The following is a 22,594-nucleotide window of genomic DNA, read 5'->3' on the forward strand; positions in this document are numbered from 1 at the left end:
TATTGCAAATTCTAAAATGATGATTAAATACAGACACTCAAACTATTTTTCTTTGATATCTTTTATTACTGTGCAAGAGTATAAGCCTACTTAATTGTCAGGCGAAGCAAAGCATTGTGGATTTTAAATTTCTGCAGTTAAGAATAAATGTGTTAAGGCAAGAATAGCAAGGAAATAAACACAAACAATCCAATAAAAAAATGCACTCAATATTTAAAGACAAACAGAGGTAACTGAAGGAGTACAAGACATTTCTCTTTTTCTTTTTTACAAATGTGACCTATAAACCAAAATGCTTTACTCAGTGGTCTCAAGTAATCCCTATTTCCAGCTTTGTTAAAATGAATACGATACATAATTATATATTTTACAGTAATTACATGGACAAACATACTTCCATTGACAGTCAAATGGTGTGATTTTAAGTCCAGTGAATTGTTCAAGTTTTTCAGAAAACTGCTTATTGATTTAATTTAAGGGACAAATTTAAGTCTTTATAAAAGGCTCATTTTAGAAACCACCAGATATAACATTAATAGAGGTTGGCTGTCCTTAATTATTAAAAATATCATCTGTCATGTATATTTATAATATATATATATTCATATAAATACAAATTGGTAAAAAATAAAGATTTTTCTGGCACTCTTTGTTCCAAACAAAATATGTTTTAAGTACTGTTCCGTCTCAGCTGCTTGCTTTGGCTTCATAGAACAAGTTATCCATGGTATAAATTCTTCCCTTTAGTCAAAAGAAGTTATGATGGTGAAGGCAACCGAGGACCTCACTGGGAATGTTTCATAGGAAAGAGTCATCAGGAGCTGGAGCATAAGAGAAGCCCACAAAGGCATCGTCGGCCTCCATTACACTGGCGTTGACTATGGAATAGTCTTTAGACCAGCAGATGGAGTTGGGGACCATCTCATCAGTAAACTCAGGATCAAAGTTTGAGATGTCACAGTAAGAGCTCTGTAAAAACATTGGGGGGGGGGGGGGGAAGAGAACATGGGTCATATTAGGGTTCATGGAATAAATACAAATCAAACCACACGTGTATTCACAAAAACGACTTAATTTGACAACAAAACAGCAGTTACAACTTGATTTTACAAAGTGCTTTCAAATGGGATAAAGCAGTTTCTATGACAAATTAATTCCACGTTCAACTTGCCAATTCTTCCATGTGTGCCAGACTATGTCAATTACATCGAAGAGGAATGCCAGTGGATAGTAGTAGTGGATATTATTTAGTGGACACACAGGAGCCCTGGTTTGAGGGAATATGGGTCTAGGATGACAATGTTGTGAAAGGATATGTCCCTTTATAATTGTACTGTTGCACTATATGCCACTACAAATAAATAAAAGGAGCCAAATATATGTAATAAATGGGCATTCAAATAAAGAAAGGAAGAAAAAAAAATTAGTTTTAAAACTTAAGAGAAAACTTCACATTACTGAAATTAAGTCTACCCAAATAATTACATAATTTGGCATTTACACTGTTAACTTGAAACACCTGTGAAAATACAGTGCAGTCAAATACAACATGCCCTTTTCACAGCTGTAATTGATGGTTTAATGTGTCACCGCCATTCCAGCAAGCCTGCATGCACAATACCAGAGCCCTGGCCCACCTGTATGGAGCAGGGCCATAATTAATGTTATTAATTACACCTGTGTTTATCCTGCAAGAGCACGTCAAAACGCTGCTGTGAAAAGGGCCTGCAAAGAGGTTTGTCATGTTCTGTCTTTGTTGAGAGTATCAGAGAGTTGCTCATTCAAGTCTTTTGTTCAAACCAGGAACATATATGACAGACTTCAGAAGTCATGGTACTGTAAAATACCTGTATGGTTCAGATTTTTGGACAAGAAACTAAAATATTTACCACATTTGGCGTGAATGGGGACGGGATCTTCTTCTGTTCGAGGTCATCCCAGTTGATGGAGGAGAAGAAGCTGTGTGCTTTGATCTCATTCTGAAAATGTAGAATAAAAAATAAAAAAACAATTATTTTATTCATAGAAAGTCAGTTGATTAAAAGCCAATGACTGATTATCTGTAATGCATTAGCAGCTGTGACGTGATAGACACCGATTGGCCACCAGAGGGAGCCCAAACCTTGTGCTACACATGAAGTGTCTGTATCTGAGCAGTGTTAGCAGGCTGAACAGTTCTCACTCACAAAGTCATCCCGAGACCCCAGTCTGTGTGTGCCGTCTTTCTCCAGCAGGCCCTGCAGGAGAGACCAGGCGGTGCTGGACGCACCAGCACGCATCACCAACGGCTTGTGGAGGATGTTGTCGTACATTTCATGCGTGTCCCGGCTGTAGAACGGCGGCTAGGATATGAAAGAAAAAGAGACAAGTCGAGGCTTGTGACAGTACAATGAGGTGCTCTAACATTAAGCGCTAAAATAAATGGTCATTTGCTGCAGTTTACCAGTGCATCATGTTAAAATTAAAAAAGCTTTGTCTGCATAAGTAGCTCCCTAAAAACCATAATAATCACTTCCTGCTAAAATAAGTGAAATGCATTCGGATATTTAGAAAACAAAGTGTGCTCAGAGTGAAAACTCACCAGTCCAAAGAGCATTTCATACAGCACTGAACCCAGACACCACCAGTCCACTGTGTTATCATACGGCTGCTTCCTCAGGACTTCTGGAGCCAAGTACTGGTCAGAAGAAGCACACAAACACAATACTATAATGCAGAAATTTCGCTTCTGGCTGAAGCTACACCAACCAAATGCATATCATCGATTACTGCTCATGAATGCCTATTTTGCTCTCTGGAAAGGGTGACTCATAGCCCTACACAGGCAGCAGTATAGCCTCAAGAAGGAATACACTCGTACTTTAATCATTAACCACACTACGTTCCAAAGACTGTGAATGATTATTACCTTTCGACACAGAAGGTGAGACTTCTTTGGAACGCCCCCGGTGCAAAATTGTTACATGTAAACAATCAAATCAAGGCTGCAATACCTCAGGCGTTCCACAAAATGTAGTGGTGGTGTCTGTCTGCGAAATGCCTTCCTTGCACAATCCGAAGTCCGTCAAAACGATATGCCCCTTTAAAAGAGACACACACACACACACACACACACACACACAGAGAGAGAGATGGTTTTAGACAACATGTGCCGCACAAGCAGCTCATTATCCCCGGGGACTGAGGATTCTATTGTTGCCCCGGAATGTTGGCTGCAGTGTAGCTCAGTCAGTCCCATTCACCGGTCCCTCACTTTCTCAATAAGGCCAGGCAGGGAAATCATGACCGAGACCTAATCCAATCACACGCATTCTGTCCAGCTGGAACTGGAAATAACACCGGCGGTACAAACATGACCGGAAGAGAATGACATTTGTGCTGTAGAGTCTTAAATGAGTGTTGTATTGTCCAACGTAATATCAAACTTTAAGTAAGTAGGTGCTGTGCCATCCAGGTGTATTCAAGATAAATGTGCTATAGTGATTATATATCAATTACAAAGCATTGTACTTGGTTAAATAATAGGAATACTCACTTCGTGGTCAAGGAGGATGTTTTCTGGCTTCAAGTCTCTGAATGAAATCAGCACCAATTAATGAATTTCAGTAAGAACAGGTACAAAACACAGGTACAAAAATGACCCAATTGCAACCCTATATCCCTGATTTATTATACATATATTACTATTAAAATATACATTTATTTATATTGTAGTCCCTGTATGAAGATCTAAATGCTGCTTCAAGCACATCTCTATAATTTCAGGAATATAAATCTGGCAGATAACAAAAAAAAATAAAATAATAAGAATCAGCCTTAAAGAAACACACCAAGTCTAATTGTAGAGTGTACTTTTGTTTTCAGGATGTTAACCCCCCCCCCCCCCCCCCCCAAAAAAAAGTCTGCTATGGCCTTGAAGACTCATCATGTGAGTGAGGCCAGCATGTGTCACACACATATAACAAAAACAGGATTAAGGACTTTTTGACCACTGAACACATGTACATGTCCTGTTACTGAAAAAGCACTCCTAATTCCATGTTTGATGAAACAAACCTGTAAACAATGTTGAGCGAATGCAGGTATCCCAGTGCACTTGCCATCTCAGCAATGTAGAACTTTGCTCTGGGCTCAGGGAAGGTCCGCTCTTTTTGAAGATGGAAGAAAAGCTGGAATAAAAAAAAAAAAGTGATGTTGGGAATGAATTACATGGTAACTGTATTGTAGGACTATGTACCACAACGAGGGCAGAAACCCAATATTTAAACGTGACAAAGATACTTTAATGTCTGCAGTGCCTTTGGCAGCCCTTTATCTTATGTATACAAAATACCTTTTTAATCTCCACAGAAAGCGTAAATATTGACCTGATTTCATTCACATTACTGGTCTTTGTCGTTCTCTTATTCTGAAGGGAAAGGTTTACTGGGATGCAGATCATAGTGAGTCACTCTCACACAGTCAGTCACACATGGCAGCTTTAAAAAGGCCGATCACACTTGATGAGATGTACAGAGGAAGTCACACTCGGTGTGTCTTCAGCGATGTCGTGATCTCGGAGGGGATCTTCACACACGGAGGGTGTGCTAACCAGCAACAGTGCTGCTCTTAAAGCTATGTCATCCAAACTTCCTGTATTACTGCAATTCTCAGCTTCTCCTCAAACTCATGACTCATGTCTGCGCGAGCACATTATTCACAAATCCGAAATGACTCACTTCTCCTCCATTGACAAAATCCAAGACGAAGTACAACTTGTCTGTGGTCTGGAAGGAATAATGGAGCCCGACCAGGAAAGGGTGTTTCACATTCTTCAGCAGCACGTTGCGCTCAGCCATGATGTGCTTTTGCTGATTGGGAGGCGCGATTAATTAAAAGAATTACAATTCACATACACGTGCCTGGAATATGGATAGAGTCAGGGTCATGTTTGATGGGAGAGTTACCTCTTTTCTGTTGAGGATGACCTTTTTCTGTAAAACCTTGACAGCATAATACTTTTCATCATGTTTTAGTTTTGCAAGGAAAACCTGCGTCACAAGGAGTAAAAAGGCAACATTGCATCAACAGTTTAAACAGTGCAAGCGTAGTTATTCCAGATCCGATTCTCACTTCTTACATGGAAAGGTCAGCACAAGCAGAACTAAAACTTATTTGCTCCCCCAATAGAAAACGACAACACGGAAACACTTCTAAAGATCACTAATGTAATCGTTGAAGCATAACAAATATATTTACAGAATAGAACTATTACATTCAACAGTTCATCTAAACAGATCATACATTGTGTTTTCTCTCTGAGGTGAACAGAAAGCAACTGTACTTTGCATTATTGTGTTGTTCACGTACCTTCCCAAAACTCCCCTTTCCTATGACTTTTAAAAAGTCGAAGTCTGTGGGCTTGGCCCTGAAATGAAAAGCACAGCACATTCATTACAGTGCACGTAAAAACGATTACACGATCTCAAGGTTCATAAAGACAGCGGGACGGCTTGTTAAAGCGCATTTGAGTCAATAGAAAACAATCCGAGGGATTGTCGTGCAGCAGCAGGACAGACTGCAAATATGTGAGTGCAAATACAAATATAACATGTAAATATATCAATAGGTTGTAAATATACACAATGCCATGAAATATAACCAGGTTGAACATACTGTGGATTTCCAGAGGGTCCCAGGTTGATGTTTCTGGAGGTAGAGTTGTTCTGTTAAACAGCAGAGAAAACATTTTCGATATTAGATGTAAATACCAACCAAAGACTCCTTTATCTGAGCTACAACAGCAACATAAGGGGCATTTGTTCACTATCTATATTTATTTTAAGTCTAGATAGGCTGTTAGTGGTAGAAGACCTAACGACTACATCTGGACGATCCAACACACAAACTGAAAAGATGTAGTCCGCAGTAAAACTAAAACACACACGTAGAAAAACAGATATTGATCCATCAGAATTGGTGGCTAATTTACTGATTTGTCATCTTCGTCCTCAGAGGCGTCGGAAAAGTTTTGCATTTTGTCCATCAGCAGGAAGGTCCTCACATCTGGCCTGTGAAGGTGAAGAGGGACCAAGAAGTGAAATAACAGAGATAAAGTGACATCAGCAGGTAAAGCGTGACAAGCGCAGAACACTCTCCGTCTTATTCAAATGTAATTCACGGCGAGTGAAGCACGGCGAAAACAAATTTCATCTCATTGGGTTTTTTTTTTTTTTTTTTTTTTCGGATTCAGATGATTGAACCCATTCAAAGTACAATGTGATGTAATGCAGCGACTGTGAGAACTGAAACACTCACTGGTTGCAGAGCTCAGGGTGTGAGACAAGTCGCTTGATGAACTCATGCAGCCCTGCTCTCCTTTGCTTGATGAACTCTGTTGGGCAGATGCAGACACGGTTTAAAAACACTCGCAGCATGGATCAAAGCAAAGAAAACTGCATTTATTCTTTTTAAAACATCAGGTATTAGGATTCTGTCATGAATCAGCCTTTGTGTGAACACTCACCGGGGTCAAAATTGTCCCCAAATATCCTCTTGGCAGGAATTTTCAAGTTCATAGCTGGGAACTGTTTCCTTAACTGCATTATATGAGAGAGCGGCAATGTCAACAGCATGTCACAAAAGCCAGAGAATCAAAGACTACGGGAATGTTAAGTAACATGCAATGTGTTCGTTATGACATGAATCCACCACTCACTGTGTTGTAGAGTTTATCAAACTCTGCATACCGTCTGAAGACAAACCATTCCTGTTGTCCAACATTAACTATTACTTTGTAAACCTGAAGAAAAAGGGCAAAGAAAGTCCATGTAAACACATGCTAATGTAGTCACTTATTATAATGCCATGCTCATTTTTCACGCACGGTGTAACGCTTTTTCTTGTCCATCTGCTCGTTGTGGCAGGGTATGCTGACGTTGGGTTGACTGGACTGCTCCTCCATCTTATGGGGCATTTAAAAGGGGCAACTTCCGAAAGCGATGTGTCCTCCTCAGGGTGAGACTTCAACCATACAGCTGGCCCATCATGGGTCACTTCTGCAAAGGAGAAAAAGAGTACACACCACTCTGTTATTGAGGAAGTGAAACTGGTGGTGTTCTTGCTCTCTGCACGTTTAAAGCCTGCACACCTGATATGATAACCGTTCATCCCAGAAGCAATTGTTTTAACTGTTATTTGTATGGTTTTCTAGTCTCCATCTGCAGACTCTTCTTCAGTATGTGATGGCACAAACAAGCCACCAGCGCTCATTCATGCACACACAGACACGCGCTCTCCTCCATGCTGGGTCCGTGACATTCTCCCCGGCTCCGGTCAGCAGAAAGGTATTTTTAAATAACCTTCCCGGTGGTCTTTGAAGCTGGAGTTACACAAACGGTTAAGAGTAAGACCCCCCCGGAGTCGCTCTTCCACGTTGAAAGAGAGACATAAAAGTCACTGCTGAGGTGCAGCTAGACTCCTCCGCCTCACAACAGTGTGAACAAAAAGGTCAAGACCTCGGTATCCTGAAGGTGGAGAAGCAGACCCGAGGACATGATTATGTGGAGGGTAAACACGGTGCGATCTGAATGAATCACGCACACACACACACACACACAGATGCATATCTCCTTTCCTTCATCGTGAGTTATCTAACTGTGTCCGTTTATTTGTCTACAAAGCCCTTTGTCCGCGGCCCTCACTGGTTCATTGTGTGTCGTTGGTGAGCTCAGCATAGTTTGTTCGGTAGTTTTTGTCTTTCCAAGCCGCAACCGTCGTCGCCGCCGTGTATGTTGACAAAACCTGCGGTGAAGCAACGCTGTCCTGCTGCACATCGCTCTTGAACGCATCCCGAAGAGACATCTCATTCTGCTCACGTTGGGCTGAGGGTCCCTCTTTAAAATGCATGTGTCACTCGCCTCTTCTTTCTCTTTTCAACTTTCTTTCACTTTCCACAAAGAGACCAATAACATTAACCGTTTCTCGATCACAATTGTCTTTCATTTAACTTGTTTCATCATTTTCTATGTTGATGTTATAAATTGTTTGTATGTGTACCGCAAAGAAAGCCCATCACCGTGTCTTAGAGCCCGAGTAGACATCTTAAAACATGTCTTGTTAGTTTATTGGACAAAAATCGATTATCAAAATAGTACATTATTTTGTCAACAGACCGATCGCTCGAGTAATAGTTTACGCTCTTGTCAAAGCGATATCTTCAGCAGCAACATGCACATGATACACGTTGGCTGTTATTACCAGGTGACCAGGAAACAGTCCGACAGCGTTGTGTGTTTAAACCTGTGCTGGTGGTTTGTTGTCCTGTGGCTGGTGAACATAAACACGGTTGGATATTTCCCCCGAGCTGCGACACATCTGTGCGTGTTTTCAAGGTGAACACACTCTCTACGTCACTGGATGGGACCCGCTGTTTAACATTCCAGAAATAGTTTTGTTCAAGGGAGAATAAAGCTAGGACTATCTTTGCACAACTTCCATTTCCAGCTTCTCCTTCATATGGAATGCTGCCGCTCACCACACCCACTAGGCAAAGGCATAATGGAGTATGAAAAGGAACAAGATTAATGTTAAGCACATTCTCTGGCCGCAGTTTAAGCCCTGCGCTCACGCGACGACATGATTTAACTTGTGCTGACAGGCGCAAATACAGTGGACTACTACAGGATCAGAAATAGCAGTTCTTCCTGCTTAGCTCAAAGACACATCCTTGCCTGTGGATATCCTTGGAGGATGTTGAACATATATTTTTTTCTGTGTGTATGGCTGCGCATCATGCATGGCAAACGAGAACAAAACAAAGCCCTGCGATGTTAAATCAGATTTGAAAGCTCAAGCGGGCATTTATCCACTGATAAACAGAGGAATACAGAATACAGGAATGAGAATAGGAAGACAACCCATTGCAGAGGAGCTGTCAATTATAACCTTTATTATGTCCAGGTACTTTCAACTTTAAAAAAGCAAAATTTGACAAAGTGTGGACACGTGTAAATCTGTAACATGTGAGATGAAACTGAATAACGTGAACATTATTCTCGACATATCTCATTATAATGCAACGGAGACCGGTCTCTGATTGAGGAAGGATGCAGCTGGAGACGTGTGAGGGGCATGAACTCAGTCAACCTCTGTGCCTGCAACCGACCTCAGCATCTGGACAAACTCCTAACCTGACCCCACCGTCCAGACAGCTCACCGTCTGCAAAACTATAGCGCTGACGAATCAGCTCGAGCACTGAAAATGACAATTCAAAGAGATCAAGCTGATTCAGCAACTTATCTGCGAATCAGGTCTACATACGAGATTTGAACTACTGTTGGCTGGTGTTGTTAAACTTCCACACCAGCATTTTCACAGATGTATAGAGCACTCTAATAGTAAAATCCATCTCGCCATCGTGACAAAATGTAAAAACCAAGTTCTTAATAGACACCTGTTGCATCAATGAACCAGTTTTGAACCTCCCAAATAACTACAAGCAGAAAATAAGCAGGTTTCCACAAAACAGAGTTGAAATATTGTCAACAGAGAACAAGGATTACCAAGAATACCCAACTTATAAATGCCTGCATGCCACTGTCCATACCACAGCTGACTCAACACCCAACGTGGGGATTCGTGTTAACAACCAATGAGGTCTCTGACACATCATCTCCACAGGCGGAGAACAATCATGGGGGCGGAGAACAATCATGGGGGAGGAGAACATGTCCCTGGAACGCGAGAAGGCCTCGCCTAGTTCAGCTTACTTATGGCTGATCCGTCTGCTAAACTTTCACCTGAGGCCGTGTGCGTGTGTATGCTCACACTGGGAATTTTCTTTTGTTTTTGTTTCTTAATCTCGGTGCATATCACGTGTATTACAGGAAACAGTAGACCGTCTCCTGCCAAGGAGAGAACAAAACGAGCCCGAGGAAGGAGCTGAACACACACACACACACACACACACACACACAAACACACACACATAAAATACCGTTCCGAAATTAAAGGTTAGACATGATCCAACATGGAATACAAACTGTAAACAACAAAGTAGCGTGCGCTGATTTAACTTGGTTTAAGTTATTTAGCTTCGGCTAAACTTCTGCTTAGTTAGTGTTGTCTTAGAGCAGATAAAAAAGTGAATGTTGTGTAATAGCGAACAGTCATCATTTTACTACTAACGTTACCGCCAAACAACGTTTGGTTACTTGTATTGTTACTTGAGTTTCTTATGGTAACGTTAGGTAGTGTTAGTTTTTGTCTTACAGATAGGCAATGTTAGCAAACCGAGAACAAGGTAACGTAACGTTTCCATGAACATCACGTACCTTACAGTATTTTGGTGCGTTGTTCATCTATTTCCGTAGGTCCAGTGAGGCTTTTTCGCTCCACACCATTTAAACTGTCGGTAAAACGAACGTTTTTCCAGTTTCGATTCGGTAAAACAAAAAGCCCCTAAAGCCTCAAACTGAATGTGAATTGTCTTGCTGTCCATAAGCGTCTGTCAAGTAAGTGGGGGAAGCAGGAAGCATCAGTCCTGGTTGGCCGTACAAAGTTCCAATGAAATTTGTCACGGGACTTCTCAACTGCAGCCACTATCAGGCCGGACACAATACACCAGTGCACTTCCGGTACTGCATTTCAAAATATAGGTAGAGAACGTTGCTCATACATTTACTTCAGCACTAAAATAAAATGTTTAGGTACTTGTACTTAAATTTCAATTCCAGTAATTAATGCATACATATTATCAGTCCAGTGGTTTGATAATATTATAACCTTTACTGCACAGTGTGTTTTATTTTTCATTATTTGCGTACATCTTTGTGTTCATACTTCTATCTATACTATTGCGTAAGTAATATTTCGAATCCTGGACTGTTTATTATTATTATTATTTATCAGTTTTATATTTTCGGATTACTGCTTTAACGTAAATGGTAAAAAGTAGTACACATTCCTCTAATGATGGCTGGATCAACCCACTTCAACACTTTGTATGTTGTTATTTCAAAGAACACCAATTAAACAGATTGATAGGAATATGCACCATGTGGGCTTAAATAAACAACATGCTCAAAGACACAAGGCACATCTGAACCTCAATATTTGGTAGTAATGTAGTCCCTGTGTAAAGGCCCTTGTCTTGTCTGAATTGATCTGGGGTGATATTGTAATTGGTGGTGCATATACAGACAAATCTGCCGTTGCTGAAAAATACCCCAAAACATACTGAACCTGAGGCTTTAAAGACAGTCTGGGTGAGCCATCTGGTAATCCACCCCTGTCAATTATATACATTTTCATGTTTCAAGTGAAATACAATTGATGTTTTATCAAATTTTAAATTGTTTAGTTTTGTAGTACGTTTGTAGTATTTGTATAAGGATGACTACAGACAATTCCAGCCGTTTAAAAAGGCTTTTGCTATTTTTCATATCTTACACTGAGTTTTTTATTTTACTTTTTAGAAGCATAGTAAGTAAGTTCCGGTCTTGTTGTAGTTGACTTAACACAGCTACTTTAATACTCCGGAATGACAACATTGAGAAGTCGAACGGTTCAACAGTGTCACCTACAGGTCGAAAGACAGGACAAGCCTAATATACCCCAAACAATCATCCACATCCAAAGTTCACCCCCAGAAAAATATAAAATTTAGGATGAAATGACAACGTTAGAATTATGATAAATTGATTTTAGAAAAAAGTCAACAATTAATTAATTGCAAGTGACGAGTTTGAGATAATATCTCAGACTTGTGAGATATTAATTATGTTCTTCATATTTTGATAAACGAAAATGAAGTTTAATGTTCCTGTGCGGACACCTGAACTCTGTTTAGTAGTATTCGTTGTGAAAATCCATACAGACGCATTGCACCACTTACCCCAGTCCCGAGTCCACTTACCTGCTTGGAGCTGATGGTGCGCAGACCAATAATAACCAGAGATGTTGTGATGAGTTAAAACGAGTATAGCAATGTAAGAACAACATGTAACATATGAACGAAACATAATTTCCCTGGTAAATATTGTCATTTTGACTTTATGTGCATGAAACCATAGAACAGTGCAGGTGCCAAAGGTTTGTCCACCAGGTGTCAGCAGAACACAAGTTAAAGGAGTATTGAGTTTATGCACGAGCTGCCTGTCAAAGCGAAAATGAAATATTGTGTTAAGCAATGTTCCCTCTAATTTTTCATGTGTCTGGGCATACACACAAGCTCCCTGAGCACACTGAGGACCACTGTGAGCAACATCAGATGTGCACGCTGTGGCCACACACCAGTATCACACCTGTTCAAAACCTTGGATCATAGCAAGTTACATGGCTTATTAAAAGAATCAAATTACAGCAGCAATTTTCACTAGTTTACTTTTAATATAAGTGATTTGACAAACTTTAAAGGAAAAAGACAAAAATCTTGTTGTTCATGAGATGTGTAGTATGTTTTATGTGAGAGTCCTGCTTGGCCATGGGAAGAGTCTTGCTTTGGCCTGTGTGAGGTCCTGTTCTGGAAGAAATGATACATATACACCTTTCAGACATAACATTTTGTTCACATTAAAACACATTCACATTTTGCACAATGACGTGTGCTGTAGCTTGTGTTACAGTGTAAATTCCTGTAACTCTGTCTGTAAAATATGTAATTACTCAGTTTTTTATTATCATTTCTACTACCCATAAATTATCTAGTAGTAACATAATTTAATGATTAATATCCATAAGTAAAAAATCTTAATAAATGTCACTAGAATATGCACAAATCTGACTTAAATTGTACCTTATTTTTCACGTCTGTCCTTCTCACTTCTCCAATGGTTGTACACTTTGTCCAGGTTGATGGCTTCGTCTGCTTCTTGCTTTGACTTTATGTGCATCAGCTGGTCCAAATGTGCCACTTCAAGACGATTTCTGGGTGCTGTTTTGATACGATTCATTAAACTGAATCCTCTTTCACAATCTGCACTGGAAGCTTAAAAGAACCACATTTCTTTTTTCCAATGGCTTGGTGAGTGGATGTGTCGCTGCCCGTTCGTTTCGCCATGATAAGGAGTTAGCATTTGCGTCTCGTAACTCCGCCGCACTGTTGATAGCTAGCTAACCTGCACGGCGCGAATGGGCAGGGCAATAGTGTCAATGCTATGATTGGCTGCGTAGCGTAAGTGAACCGAATCGTATCATTGGCTGGACACCTGTCACTCACTGAGTTACGTTGCAAAATAGTACAGAAAACAAAATTATTATTATTATTATTATTATTATTATTATTATTATTATTATTATTATTGGTTTAATTGATTAGATAAGATTAGGACTAATATTAGATATTAATTAATACGTTTATGTTGAATTTTATTTTATGCGCTGCATAGATTTTCTTGTGCGCTGAGAATGTGCGAGCAGTGCGCGATTGCTCAAGCGCGCAGCTTAGAGGGAACATTGGTGTTAAGTGTCAGAGTTTAAATATTCTAAATGAGCCCCTTTCACAGCAGCCATTTTAACATGTTTCAGCAGATTACACACAGGTGTAATACATAGAATAATGTATTAACACAGTCATTCCAACCAGCACGTGCAATACCAGTTCCCTGGCCAACCTGAATGGAACAGGGCCTTAATTAATGTTATTAATTACACCTGTGTTTACCCTGAGATTACATGTCAAAACGGCTGCTGTGAAAAGGACATTTACTGTCTGTAATATTGGTGTGAATCTCAAGCCAATCTCAAGCCAAATATGCAAATATGTGAATTATCATCATAATTTCTATCTCTTACAATGATGTTATGTCCAGTCAAAGACATTGGCCTTATTAAGCAACAGCAGATGGCCTGTTCATTGCACAGTGCACTCCAATTTAGTTGTGCACCATCTGGTAAAAATAAAACAATAGCAGAGCTATCTGCTTCTATGAATACGTGTTGTTGAATATTAACTCAAAATAACATATCAGCATTGTAGATTAGAGGGATACAATTGGATTGGAACCCCCTGAAACCCCCTGAAGGGCCCCCGATAGTCCCCGCACCCCACTTTGAGCCACCACTGCCTTCATGAAAAGATCCTTTCTGCTGCAGAAGGTGACAGTACAGTCGCCTAATCTAACACCCGCCTCCTCAATTATTTTAACCAATGAAACGTGCCCTCCTTATACTACTAACCAATCACACGCGAGCCTCTCCTCAGGTCTTGCCCTATCAGGTTTGAGTACCGACTCCTCTTTTCACAGCCCCGTTTTCTGACCAATCAGGAGCGAGGCCGCCTGCGCAGAGGGCTGGGCGCGAGAATCGGCGGGATGGACAAAATTCTTATCGCCAAATAGAAGTAATAGAAGTACAGACAAGTAAAGCCGGGACACCGAGAAAAGAAAGTAACGTGTTAGTCTCTTCTACGTAATATATTGTATGTTGCGGTGTTGACTCTTTCGGAACAAACACCAGAAGAAGACAAAGCGACGCGTTTCTTTAAGAAGATGATATCGACAGCGCGTCAGGCTCTTCCACAGAGAATGTAATGTTATGGACTGTGCATTACGTTAGCTCACTGGCTGGCCTGACTTACAGCGATTTCTATGGATAAACATCTATTAATGAGGGATTTTAGACAGCTGCCAAACCACAGGTTCGTCTTTGGAAAAGTTCAATCATCCCACCGACTGTCATGGACAACGTGAAACCGCGCAGGTGAGTGCCAGCAATGCTTGATGATGCAGGTTGCTTTCTGTTTGCCGCAGTCACCGCTGATAACACACAATGGTATCAGTTTCCTGATAGTACTGTGTGGGAACACTGCACGTTTCATCTTTGATAGCAAAACGTACGACGCACGTGCACCTGCACAGGAACGAGATTTATGAATGATAACTGATGAAGAGTGACGTTACCAGTAATACTCGTATGATATTTAATAGTTCATGACGTAATGTTACCTCTCCCACTAGCCTGAAAGTAGGCATGAATAGTGTAAAATATAACAGACACTCTAAGTTGAAAATGATAGCTTGTTTTCTTAATATTGGAGGAATAATACAGTATAGAGGGCATAATATTTATGCTGTACATTGCAGCCCATTGTCATAACAGCAGTTATGCAACAGCAGCATCCTTGGGAACACATTACTTGAAAGTGACAGATTAGTAATAATAGATCAATACAAGTGAGTGGTAAGATGTTGTTTTCTGTCAATCAAAGGACAAAACACATGTAAAAAGCTACATTAAATAAAATACGTTTTAATATGAAGATTTGTTTTTATTATTTGTCCTTGTTACTGCCCAAAAGTAAAAACACAGTGTCAAGAACTACCTGTTTGTCTGTGATCAGACTAGTGACCACGGTAGCATCATATTATTTATATTAAACAACAGACAGGTGCACATCAATGAGGATATTTGCAATCATGTGTTATACTTATTTATATATACATATATAAATAAGTACACTGTTAACTGAATCGATTGATTCGTTTATCAATGTAATAATAATTTCCACCAATTCTGATAATCAGCTGTTTCCAGCTCATCAATTCTCAGTTTAATCTTTTGTATTTTTGGGTGGACAAAACAAGCTATTTGAAGATAGGACGTGTGTTTCACTATTTCCTGTATTAAGCTGAAATGAACTGCTTGTCTCTATCTCACACCCATCACCTCCTTGTGATCCCATCTGGTGAGATCTCTTGTCTCTCACAATCAGAAAAGCTCAGGGTTCGATCTGGCAATATCCCAGAAACAGTTTTGACTGATGAAGTATTACGACTGCAGCACATCATGCCAATGAATGTTTGTACATGTGTGACATTTTAATAGTATCGTGTGAAGACGTTATGCAGTCTGCCTGTTTTTTGAAACTTTGAACAACTGGACCGTTAGGGCTTCACCATTCCCCAGACCACACCCCAGTGCACCGCCTCTTCCATCTCTCACACACACACACACACACACACACACTCTCTCACACACACCTCTTGAGGTGAAAGAGCCTGTTGATCAGGGATCGCCCCTCTTTCCTCCCCTCCTTCCTGTTCAGCCATAGGTCCAGACCCCGTTCCCTTCTTCTCTGAGCTCTGGTGAGGGAATCAGGCCACGCCAAGACCTCTCACACACAGTCTGATACGAGACCCTGTTGTGTGTGTGGTTACAGTAGCAGCTCTCAGGAACAGATACCTTCACCTCTCCTCCATTTATTAAACTCTTTTACGCCAAACACAAAGCAAGTGTTGCCCAGCAGCATGTTTTATGGGAACACAGACGTGCAGTGCTACCTGCCAACTTGCTGTGTCAGTAAAGAGGTATTTTGTGTTCTTGTCTGCAGCCATGTACACTTACAAGTTGTTTCTTTCTTTCCTTAAGTTTAGTCAAGAATGAGTGTTGCGTTATTGAGTCTCATATTGATTGATACTGATACTTAGCGATTTCCATGCAATACTATTTTCAAATCCCTACCTGCTTACACTCATTGACCTTATAAAGAAAAGTTTGGGCTCTATGTTGGCCCCACCAATACAACCTGCTCTTCTCTCTAGCAATGATGAGGATGAAGAGCTGCACTCTCCAGACCAAGAGAGTAAAGAGAAGAGCAAAGATAAAAAGACCCTGTGTAAAGTCAAGTGGTCCCGAGATGAGGTGAGTTCTGTAGGCTGGCTGAGTGAAATGGGGAAGTGGTACTGAGATTTGTATTTCATCCCAGAACCTTATTGTTGTTGTGTTTTTCTCCCTTCAGGATGAAAAGCTGAAAAAACTGGTAGAGCAGCATGGACCTGACTCCTGGAAACTAATAGCTAACTTTTTTCCAGTAAGTATGTTTTGTAATGTAATCGAATGTAACGTGTCTGCATTGTGCAATAAGATCCCAAACTATTTTAATATTAAGAGTAATATCCACAACATTTAGTGATCCTGTAATGAACATTGTTACAAGGCAAGTCGTGGGCGCAGTGACCGGAGAGGCAGCTTCATGTAGTCAGGAGAAGGTGTGGCTGTGAGGCAGTGGTGTAATGAGGTGTTGTGCTTTGTGCGGCCGTGTCACAGGGGAGGACAGATGGCCAATGTCAGCACCGCTGGCAGAAGGTGCTCAACCCGGAGCTGGTGAAAGGACCCTGGACAAAGGAGGAGGATCAAAAGGTAAGCGGAGCCGGGAGTGTCCTGTGCAGGATATTAAGTGAGAAGACAAAATTGGTAAATGATAGGGGAGACAGAAGGACGCTGTGGGGGAGAGCTGAGAGCAGCTCAGTCCAAGTAAACGAACACGAATGCTACAATATGCACTGTGTTTTTTTTTTTTTACCTTCAGAATAACAGGGCTGCGCACATGCGCACGCTTACTTCCCGCAAAAACTTTCTTTGGACAGTAACTGCTCCACTACGTCATCGCTAACAACACACAGACTTTCCAAGTCACGAGTTTAGAGCCCGGCCGGCCCTTCTTTGTCCAGAGTGAAGCTGTAATATCTTCCCCAGCTCTACGATGACAATGCATTCCTTAAATGGTTCACAATCCCTCAAGAATGGACTCTCATTCCTCCTAAATCTTGGCATCATACCAGAAACGCGTAACGATGACGTCACAACATTTTTCAGGAGTGATGGAAACATTCAAACACGATTAAAGCTCTCTGATATCTGCCACCATTGGGGGCTTCAAAATAAAAGATGACAGATAATATTCTGATTTAGGAATAAAAACCGCCTGCTAAATATCTCCTTTGGTGATGTTTGTGCAGGTTATTGACCTGGTACACAAGTACGGCCCAAAGCGCTGGTCGGTGATCGCCAAGCACCTCCAGGGGAGGATTGGAAAGCAGTGCCGAGAACGCTGGCACAACCACCTCAACCCGGAGGTGAAGAAGTCTTCATGGACTCAGGAAGAGGACACGATCATCTACGACGCCCACAAACGACTGGGCAACCGCTGGGCGGAGATCTCCAAGCTTCTTCCTGGACGGTAATATCATCTCGTGCACACATATCTCCACTTCTACTCAGGAAACGGTTCAATTTGCTCACAAAAGATATTACCGATCTTCTCTTCCAACAGGACAGACAACTCCATCAAGAACCATTGGAACTCCACCATGAGGAGAAAGGTGGAGCACGAGGGATACCTGCAAGATGGCTCCAAGAGTTTCACCTCCTCTCACGACGGACTGAAGAGACGCCACCACAGACCGTGTCCTCCAACGCCAACAGAGCTCCAGCACTGTGATCGCAGTCCCCTGCCCAACCAGGTCAACCCCCCCCCCCCCCCCCCACAGAGTCCACACGATATTATCTTTTTAATTCCTTTTATTTGTTGTCTTTATTACTTGCCTAAGTCTGGTTCTTTGTATTGTAGATGGGGAGCTATCCTTATGATCCTCACAGTAGACACTTGATGGACGGTCTTCCTGATAATTCTGTCTTCGCATCGGTGAGTTTTTCTGTGTTTTCTTTGCATGCTGGTGGGAAATCTCTCTTCATTTTCCTGGACTTCCTGTAATTATCTTTGCGATCGCTAACTCTGGATTTCAAATCAAGCGCTTTAATGTCCCGTTATTTCACCTAACATTCAAAATCTCAAATGCTCCCCCGTCAATATTGTGCGTGTATATCTGTTTGTTTTTTTGTGTGTCTGGGTCTTCTTAACCTCTTCCTTGCCTCCTGTCCTCTGGTCCTCTCTCCTCCCTGACGTTTGTTTATTTCAGCCGTTCTGCCCGGATGATCCCGACAGAGAGCAAAGAATTAAGGAGCTTGAGCTGCTGCTTATGTCAGCAGAGAATGAAGTCCAACGACAAGTGCAGTGCAGAGGTCCACGTGTAAGAACACACTCCCAATGTGTGTTTGCATACTTAGTCAGCATAGCCTGCGTGTGTTTATAGCTAACATACACTGTAAAAAGTCACTTTTTAATATTAAAGTCATTATTTGATCAAATATAGAGTCTTAAAATCAAATCAAAGGGAGATGACGAGAGAATATTAAGAATTTTTTGTCGGAAATTCTTAAAATCCCATCTCCTCAGTGGACTTTTCTTTGCTTTAAGGAAAAGGAGATTCTAAGGCTTGACGCTAAACAGACTTTTTGCAGTGTATACATGTGAAAACAAGACATCTCTGCGTGTCTGTAGCTTGATTTGCTGTAGTGTTGCTATAGTAACTACCTTCCCCATCTCGCTACTCATTCAGACTGGCCTGAAGCTGTGCTTGGTGGCCCCCCCCACCCCCCCCCCCCACCCCTACATTACCATGGTTCCAAACATGACCCGGCTCCTTCATCCCCTCTAGTACTCACCCCCCATGCCCACGCTCAGCCAGCAGTTTGAACCACTCTCCTCTGTCTCTCCTCTTCCCTGTTCCGGCTCTCCCCCGACACTGTTTTCCCATTTCATTCACTCCCTTCCTGTGACTTCATATTGACTGATAGAATGGTCTAGATCAGCCTGGTGTTGTTGTAGTATCACCAGTGTTTTCCTCCTCACAGATTATTGTGAAACTGACCAGTTTTCTCTCACCCTGCGGCCCTCAGAGTGTGGCGCCGTACTCGGCCTGGTCCGACAGTGTGTCCGATGACGCATTGACGACGAGTAGCAGCAGCATAGAGGAGCAGGCGGAGAGGAGGCCCTGGAGGGGGCCCGACGTCCCCCAAGGACCTCCACCGCAGCTTCCTGTCTCCCCCAGCAAGTTCCTGGCTGTAGAGGCCAGCGCCGTGCTCTCCACCCTGCAGACCATACCGGAGTTTGCAGAAACCATGGAGCTCATTGATTCGGTGAGCAACAGAAGGAACGGAACAAATGTATTTCGCGACGGGACAAAAGTGGTGAATGTATTAACGATCTCCCGTAGATGTGTTTTGCTCTGCAGGACCCCGTCGCATGGAGCGACGCGGTCAGCTTCGACTTGTCGGAGACGGCGACGCCGCCCAGGCACAACCAGGCCGGCTACACCACTCTCCTGCAAGAGAGGACGATTGACAATTCAATGGCCTTCACGGTCAGCACTCCGCCTGCCGCCTCTGGTCGGGATAAGAACTGTGCTTCATTTGGTCTGGGCGCTGTCGCGTCCTTGACTCCTGTCAAGTCCTCCAAACCCACCCAGGCGTCCACTGGGAGGAGGAGGAGGAGGGATAGGGGGGAGCCGTCTCCTTCATGTGACAGGACCTGCTCTTCCTTCCTGGAAAACATCTCAAATTCTCCCAAGAAAACGCCCACAAAGTCACTGCCGTTCACTCCGTCACGGGTAAATGAAATCTCTCTTTCGTCACGCACCCCAATCCTCTCCTCTTGAGTTGATGTGCTGAGGTTGCATTAGACATGTTTGCTAATATGTCTCGTCTGTCTGTTTTCCACAGTTCTGCAACATATCAGGGGCGGAGCATCTGAATCTGGATAACCCCGCCCTCACCTCGACGCCTGTGTGTGGCCAAAGGTGTCTCCTCAACACGCCGCTCCACAAAGAGACCACACCGAAGCACCAGAAAGAGAATGATGGGTAAATAAATATAGAATGGTAGTATACGTGCCACAAGAGCTGGTATTATAACAGCCAGAAGCTTGCTATGCTTTGTGGTCATCTTCCACAATACTTCTTCTTATAGCAGAGTACTCAGTGTATTATATTCTCTGTCAACTTTCTAGTTTACGGACCCCTAAATTTCGTAAAACTGTCATGATTCCAACCCCGAGGACACCGACGCCTTTCAAAAATGCTTTGGCTGCCCAGGAGAAAATGCATGGGCCACTAAAGATGGAGGTGAGAAGTCAGATGTGGCTGTCTGCATGTTTTCACACTTTTATTTACCTCCATCTATGATAACATTTTCTAATTTTGTGCAGTCATATATCTATGTGTGTGTGTGCTTGCGTGTTTCAGCCACAGCCGCTGGCATTTCTAGAAGAAGACATTCGAGAAGTTTTGAAGCAGGAGACCGGAGCAGACATCTTTAACAGATCGGACCTCCAGCCAGACTACAGAGCATGGAAGCATAACGTATGTGTAGCATGTTCTTCGATTAGTTAAACATACGAACTTGAAGAAATACTTACAGATACACTCGCTTTAGTATTTTACTGAGCTCAATCGTGGCACTTGGAGAAAACGACATCGCTCCACTCCGGATAGAACGACAGCATTTATTGTATCGTGCTCCTTTTGATTTCAGATCGATGGCCCAGCTAGAAAGGTGCGCAAGTCTCTTGTGCTGGACCCCTGGGGGAAAGACTGCCCCAACGTGCAACTCTTCCAAGAGCAGCTCAACAACGCACACGTAAGTCTAGTAAAGATACTTGTTTACCCGTTTAAAATCACTGCTTCAGATGTCGTAGCGAGACGAGAAAACTAACCAGGAGTAAAGGAGTACTCAGTCCAGCGTCAGCATTTCTTGTGTTGTTGTTTTAGCTTCTCCGTTCTTATTGAACCTCATATTGCAGGTGCCAGCTGAAAGTATACTGACAGGCTCTTCGCTCGTCACACAAATCCCCGAGCAAGAAGAGTGTAGCCGCTCGTCGCCCTCACCGGTCCCCGTTCATCCTCACCGTTTCAGTGGCCCCCGGATGAAGAAGCTCCTCGCCTCCCACAAAGCACCAAAACAGGCCGCGGTACAGGTACGTAAAGAGCAGTCTTTAAATAAAACCTTTTTAATGAGGTGAGCCTCACAAAGCTACTTTGGCAATCATTGGGAGTCATTTGTAGCCTTCTCTGCAGGTGAGTGAGTGGGAAGCAGTGGTTTATGGGAAGACAGAGGACCAGCTGATCATGACGGAACAGGCCCGTCAGTACCTGAACCCCTACACGTCGTCCGGCTCTACCTCGAGGGCCCTGGTGCTTTAAAGCCGTCCCCTTCGCTGCGCATGCGACACTACTACTACGCCCGTCCGACGACCAACACCTCCACTGAATCCTGTAAGAGACAATCCAATGAAGACAAATTATTTTAAATGTTTCTTTGGAGCAGCAATGCACTGCCAAGGAGGTCCACAAAAAACAAAATGCATGGCTGCTGGTTTTCAACACATCTATACTTCACTGCCCAAGTAGTTGCTTGTCCATAGGTTCTGTATTTCCCTTTGAATACACAAAACCTGGCAACGTAAGCAGCTTTGTACAGGTATGAAAAGGCTCGACTTTCTTCTCCGCACTCGTCGGTAATGTTGAAACAACCTGCACATACAGTAGGCTGTAGGAATAGTGTGTATTACTAGCAGTGGCTGCTTCTGAGTTTTATATTGTTAATATATTGTTTAAATGACAAGAAAGACATTTTTATAATGTAACGCTACTCATTGCGTGTCTCCTCCAGCTTGTTGAGCTGAACCGGCCCGTTGCTGTTGTCAGATGAAAACCACGTGCACGCAAAATGTGTCGCTCTTTAATTGACACCCGTGTATTTTATTTTGTTAAATCACACCATGGGTTTTTAACTAGAAGTTACGTGGTTTTTGTCGAGACAGCGGCGTTACGTTGCTGAACGCCGATTCGTGGCGATGTGAAGGTTTTTGAGGAAGGAAATAAGAAACTGTCAGTATTGCACTACTGAGTTGATTCGCTGAGGAAGGAGCAGCGGTTTTTAAGGGCAAACTGGATAGCACTTGTGATGGTATCTTTTTCGAACAACATGTTTCCTTTC

The 22,594-nt window shown here is 42.3% G+C and overlaps 2 protein-coding genes across 3 annotated transcripts; one reads left to right on the top strand and one right to left on the bottom strand.

Annotated features, from left to right (window-relative positions):
- Positions 1–56: 56 nt before the first annotated feature.
- On the bottom strand, positions 57–10,479 carry sgk3 (serum/glucocorticoid regulated kinase family member 3). 2 transcript variants are annotated; one of them, XM_079292273.1, is made up of 17 exons: positions 10,320–10,479; positions 6,866–7,037; positions 6,698–6,781; positions 6,506–6,578; positions 6,298–6,373; positions 5,972–6,050; positions 5,656–5,705; positions 5,350–5,407; positions 4,947–5,030; positions 4,719–4,850; positions 4,057–4,169; positions 3,536–3,572; positions 2,994–3,080; positions 2,582–2,677; positions 2,187–2,342; positions 1,890–1,979; positions 57–969 (listed from the first exon to the last, which is right to left on the bottom strand). In XM_079292273.1, the coding sequence occupies exons 2-17, from the start codon at positions 6,953–6,955 to the stop codon at positions 799–801; spliced, it is 1,476 nt and encodes a 491-aa protein (XP_079148399.1). In that variant the 5' UTR covers positions 6,956–7,037; positions 10,320–10,479; the 3' UTR covers positions 57–798. The 2 variants fall into 2 exon arrangements, with proteins under 2 accessions (XP_079148399.1, XP_079148398.1); XM_079292272.1 differs by having other exon boundaries at positions 10,315–10,479.
- A 4,178-nt stretch (positions 10,480–14,657) lies between these two features.
- mybl1 (v-myb avian myeloblastosis viral oncogene homolog-like 1) lies at positions 14,658–22,123 on the top strand (the record flags this gene model as incomplete). The annotated part of the gene is made up of 16 exons (XM_079291650.1): positions 14,658–14,680; positions 16,522–16,621; positions 16,719–16,790; positions 17,027–17,119; positions 17,719–17,939; positions 18,033–18,222; positions 18,330–18,404; positions 18,679–18,789; positions 19,499–19,738; positions 19,834–20,208; positions 20,321–20,460; positions 20,607–20,721; positions 20,842–20,958; positions 21,131–21,235; positions 21,399–21,572; positions 21,673–22,123. The coding sequence occupies 16 exons, from the start codon at positions 14,658–14,660 to the stop codon at positions 21,796–21,798; spliced, it is 2,277 nt and encodes a 758-aa protein (XP_079147776.1). The 3' UTR covers positions 21,799–22,123.
- Between the last annotated feature and the right edge of the window lie 471 nt (positions 22,124–22,594).

The sequence above is a fragment of the Melanostigma gelatinosum genome (assembly GCF_949748355.1).
Source record: "Melanostigma gelatinosum genome assembly, chromosome: 20".
NCBI classification, from domain to species: domain Eukaryota; kingdom Metazoa; phylum Chordata; class Actinopteri; order Perciformes; family Zoarcidae; genus Melanostigma; species Melanostigma gelatinosum.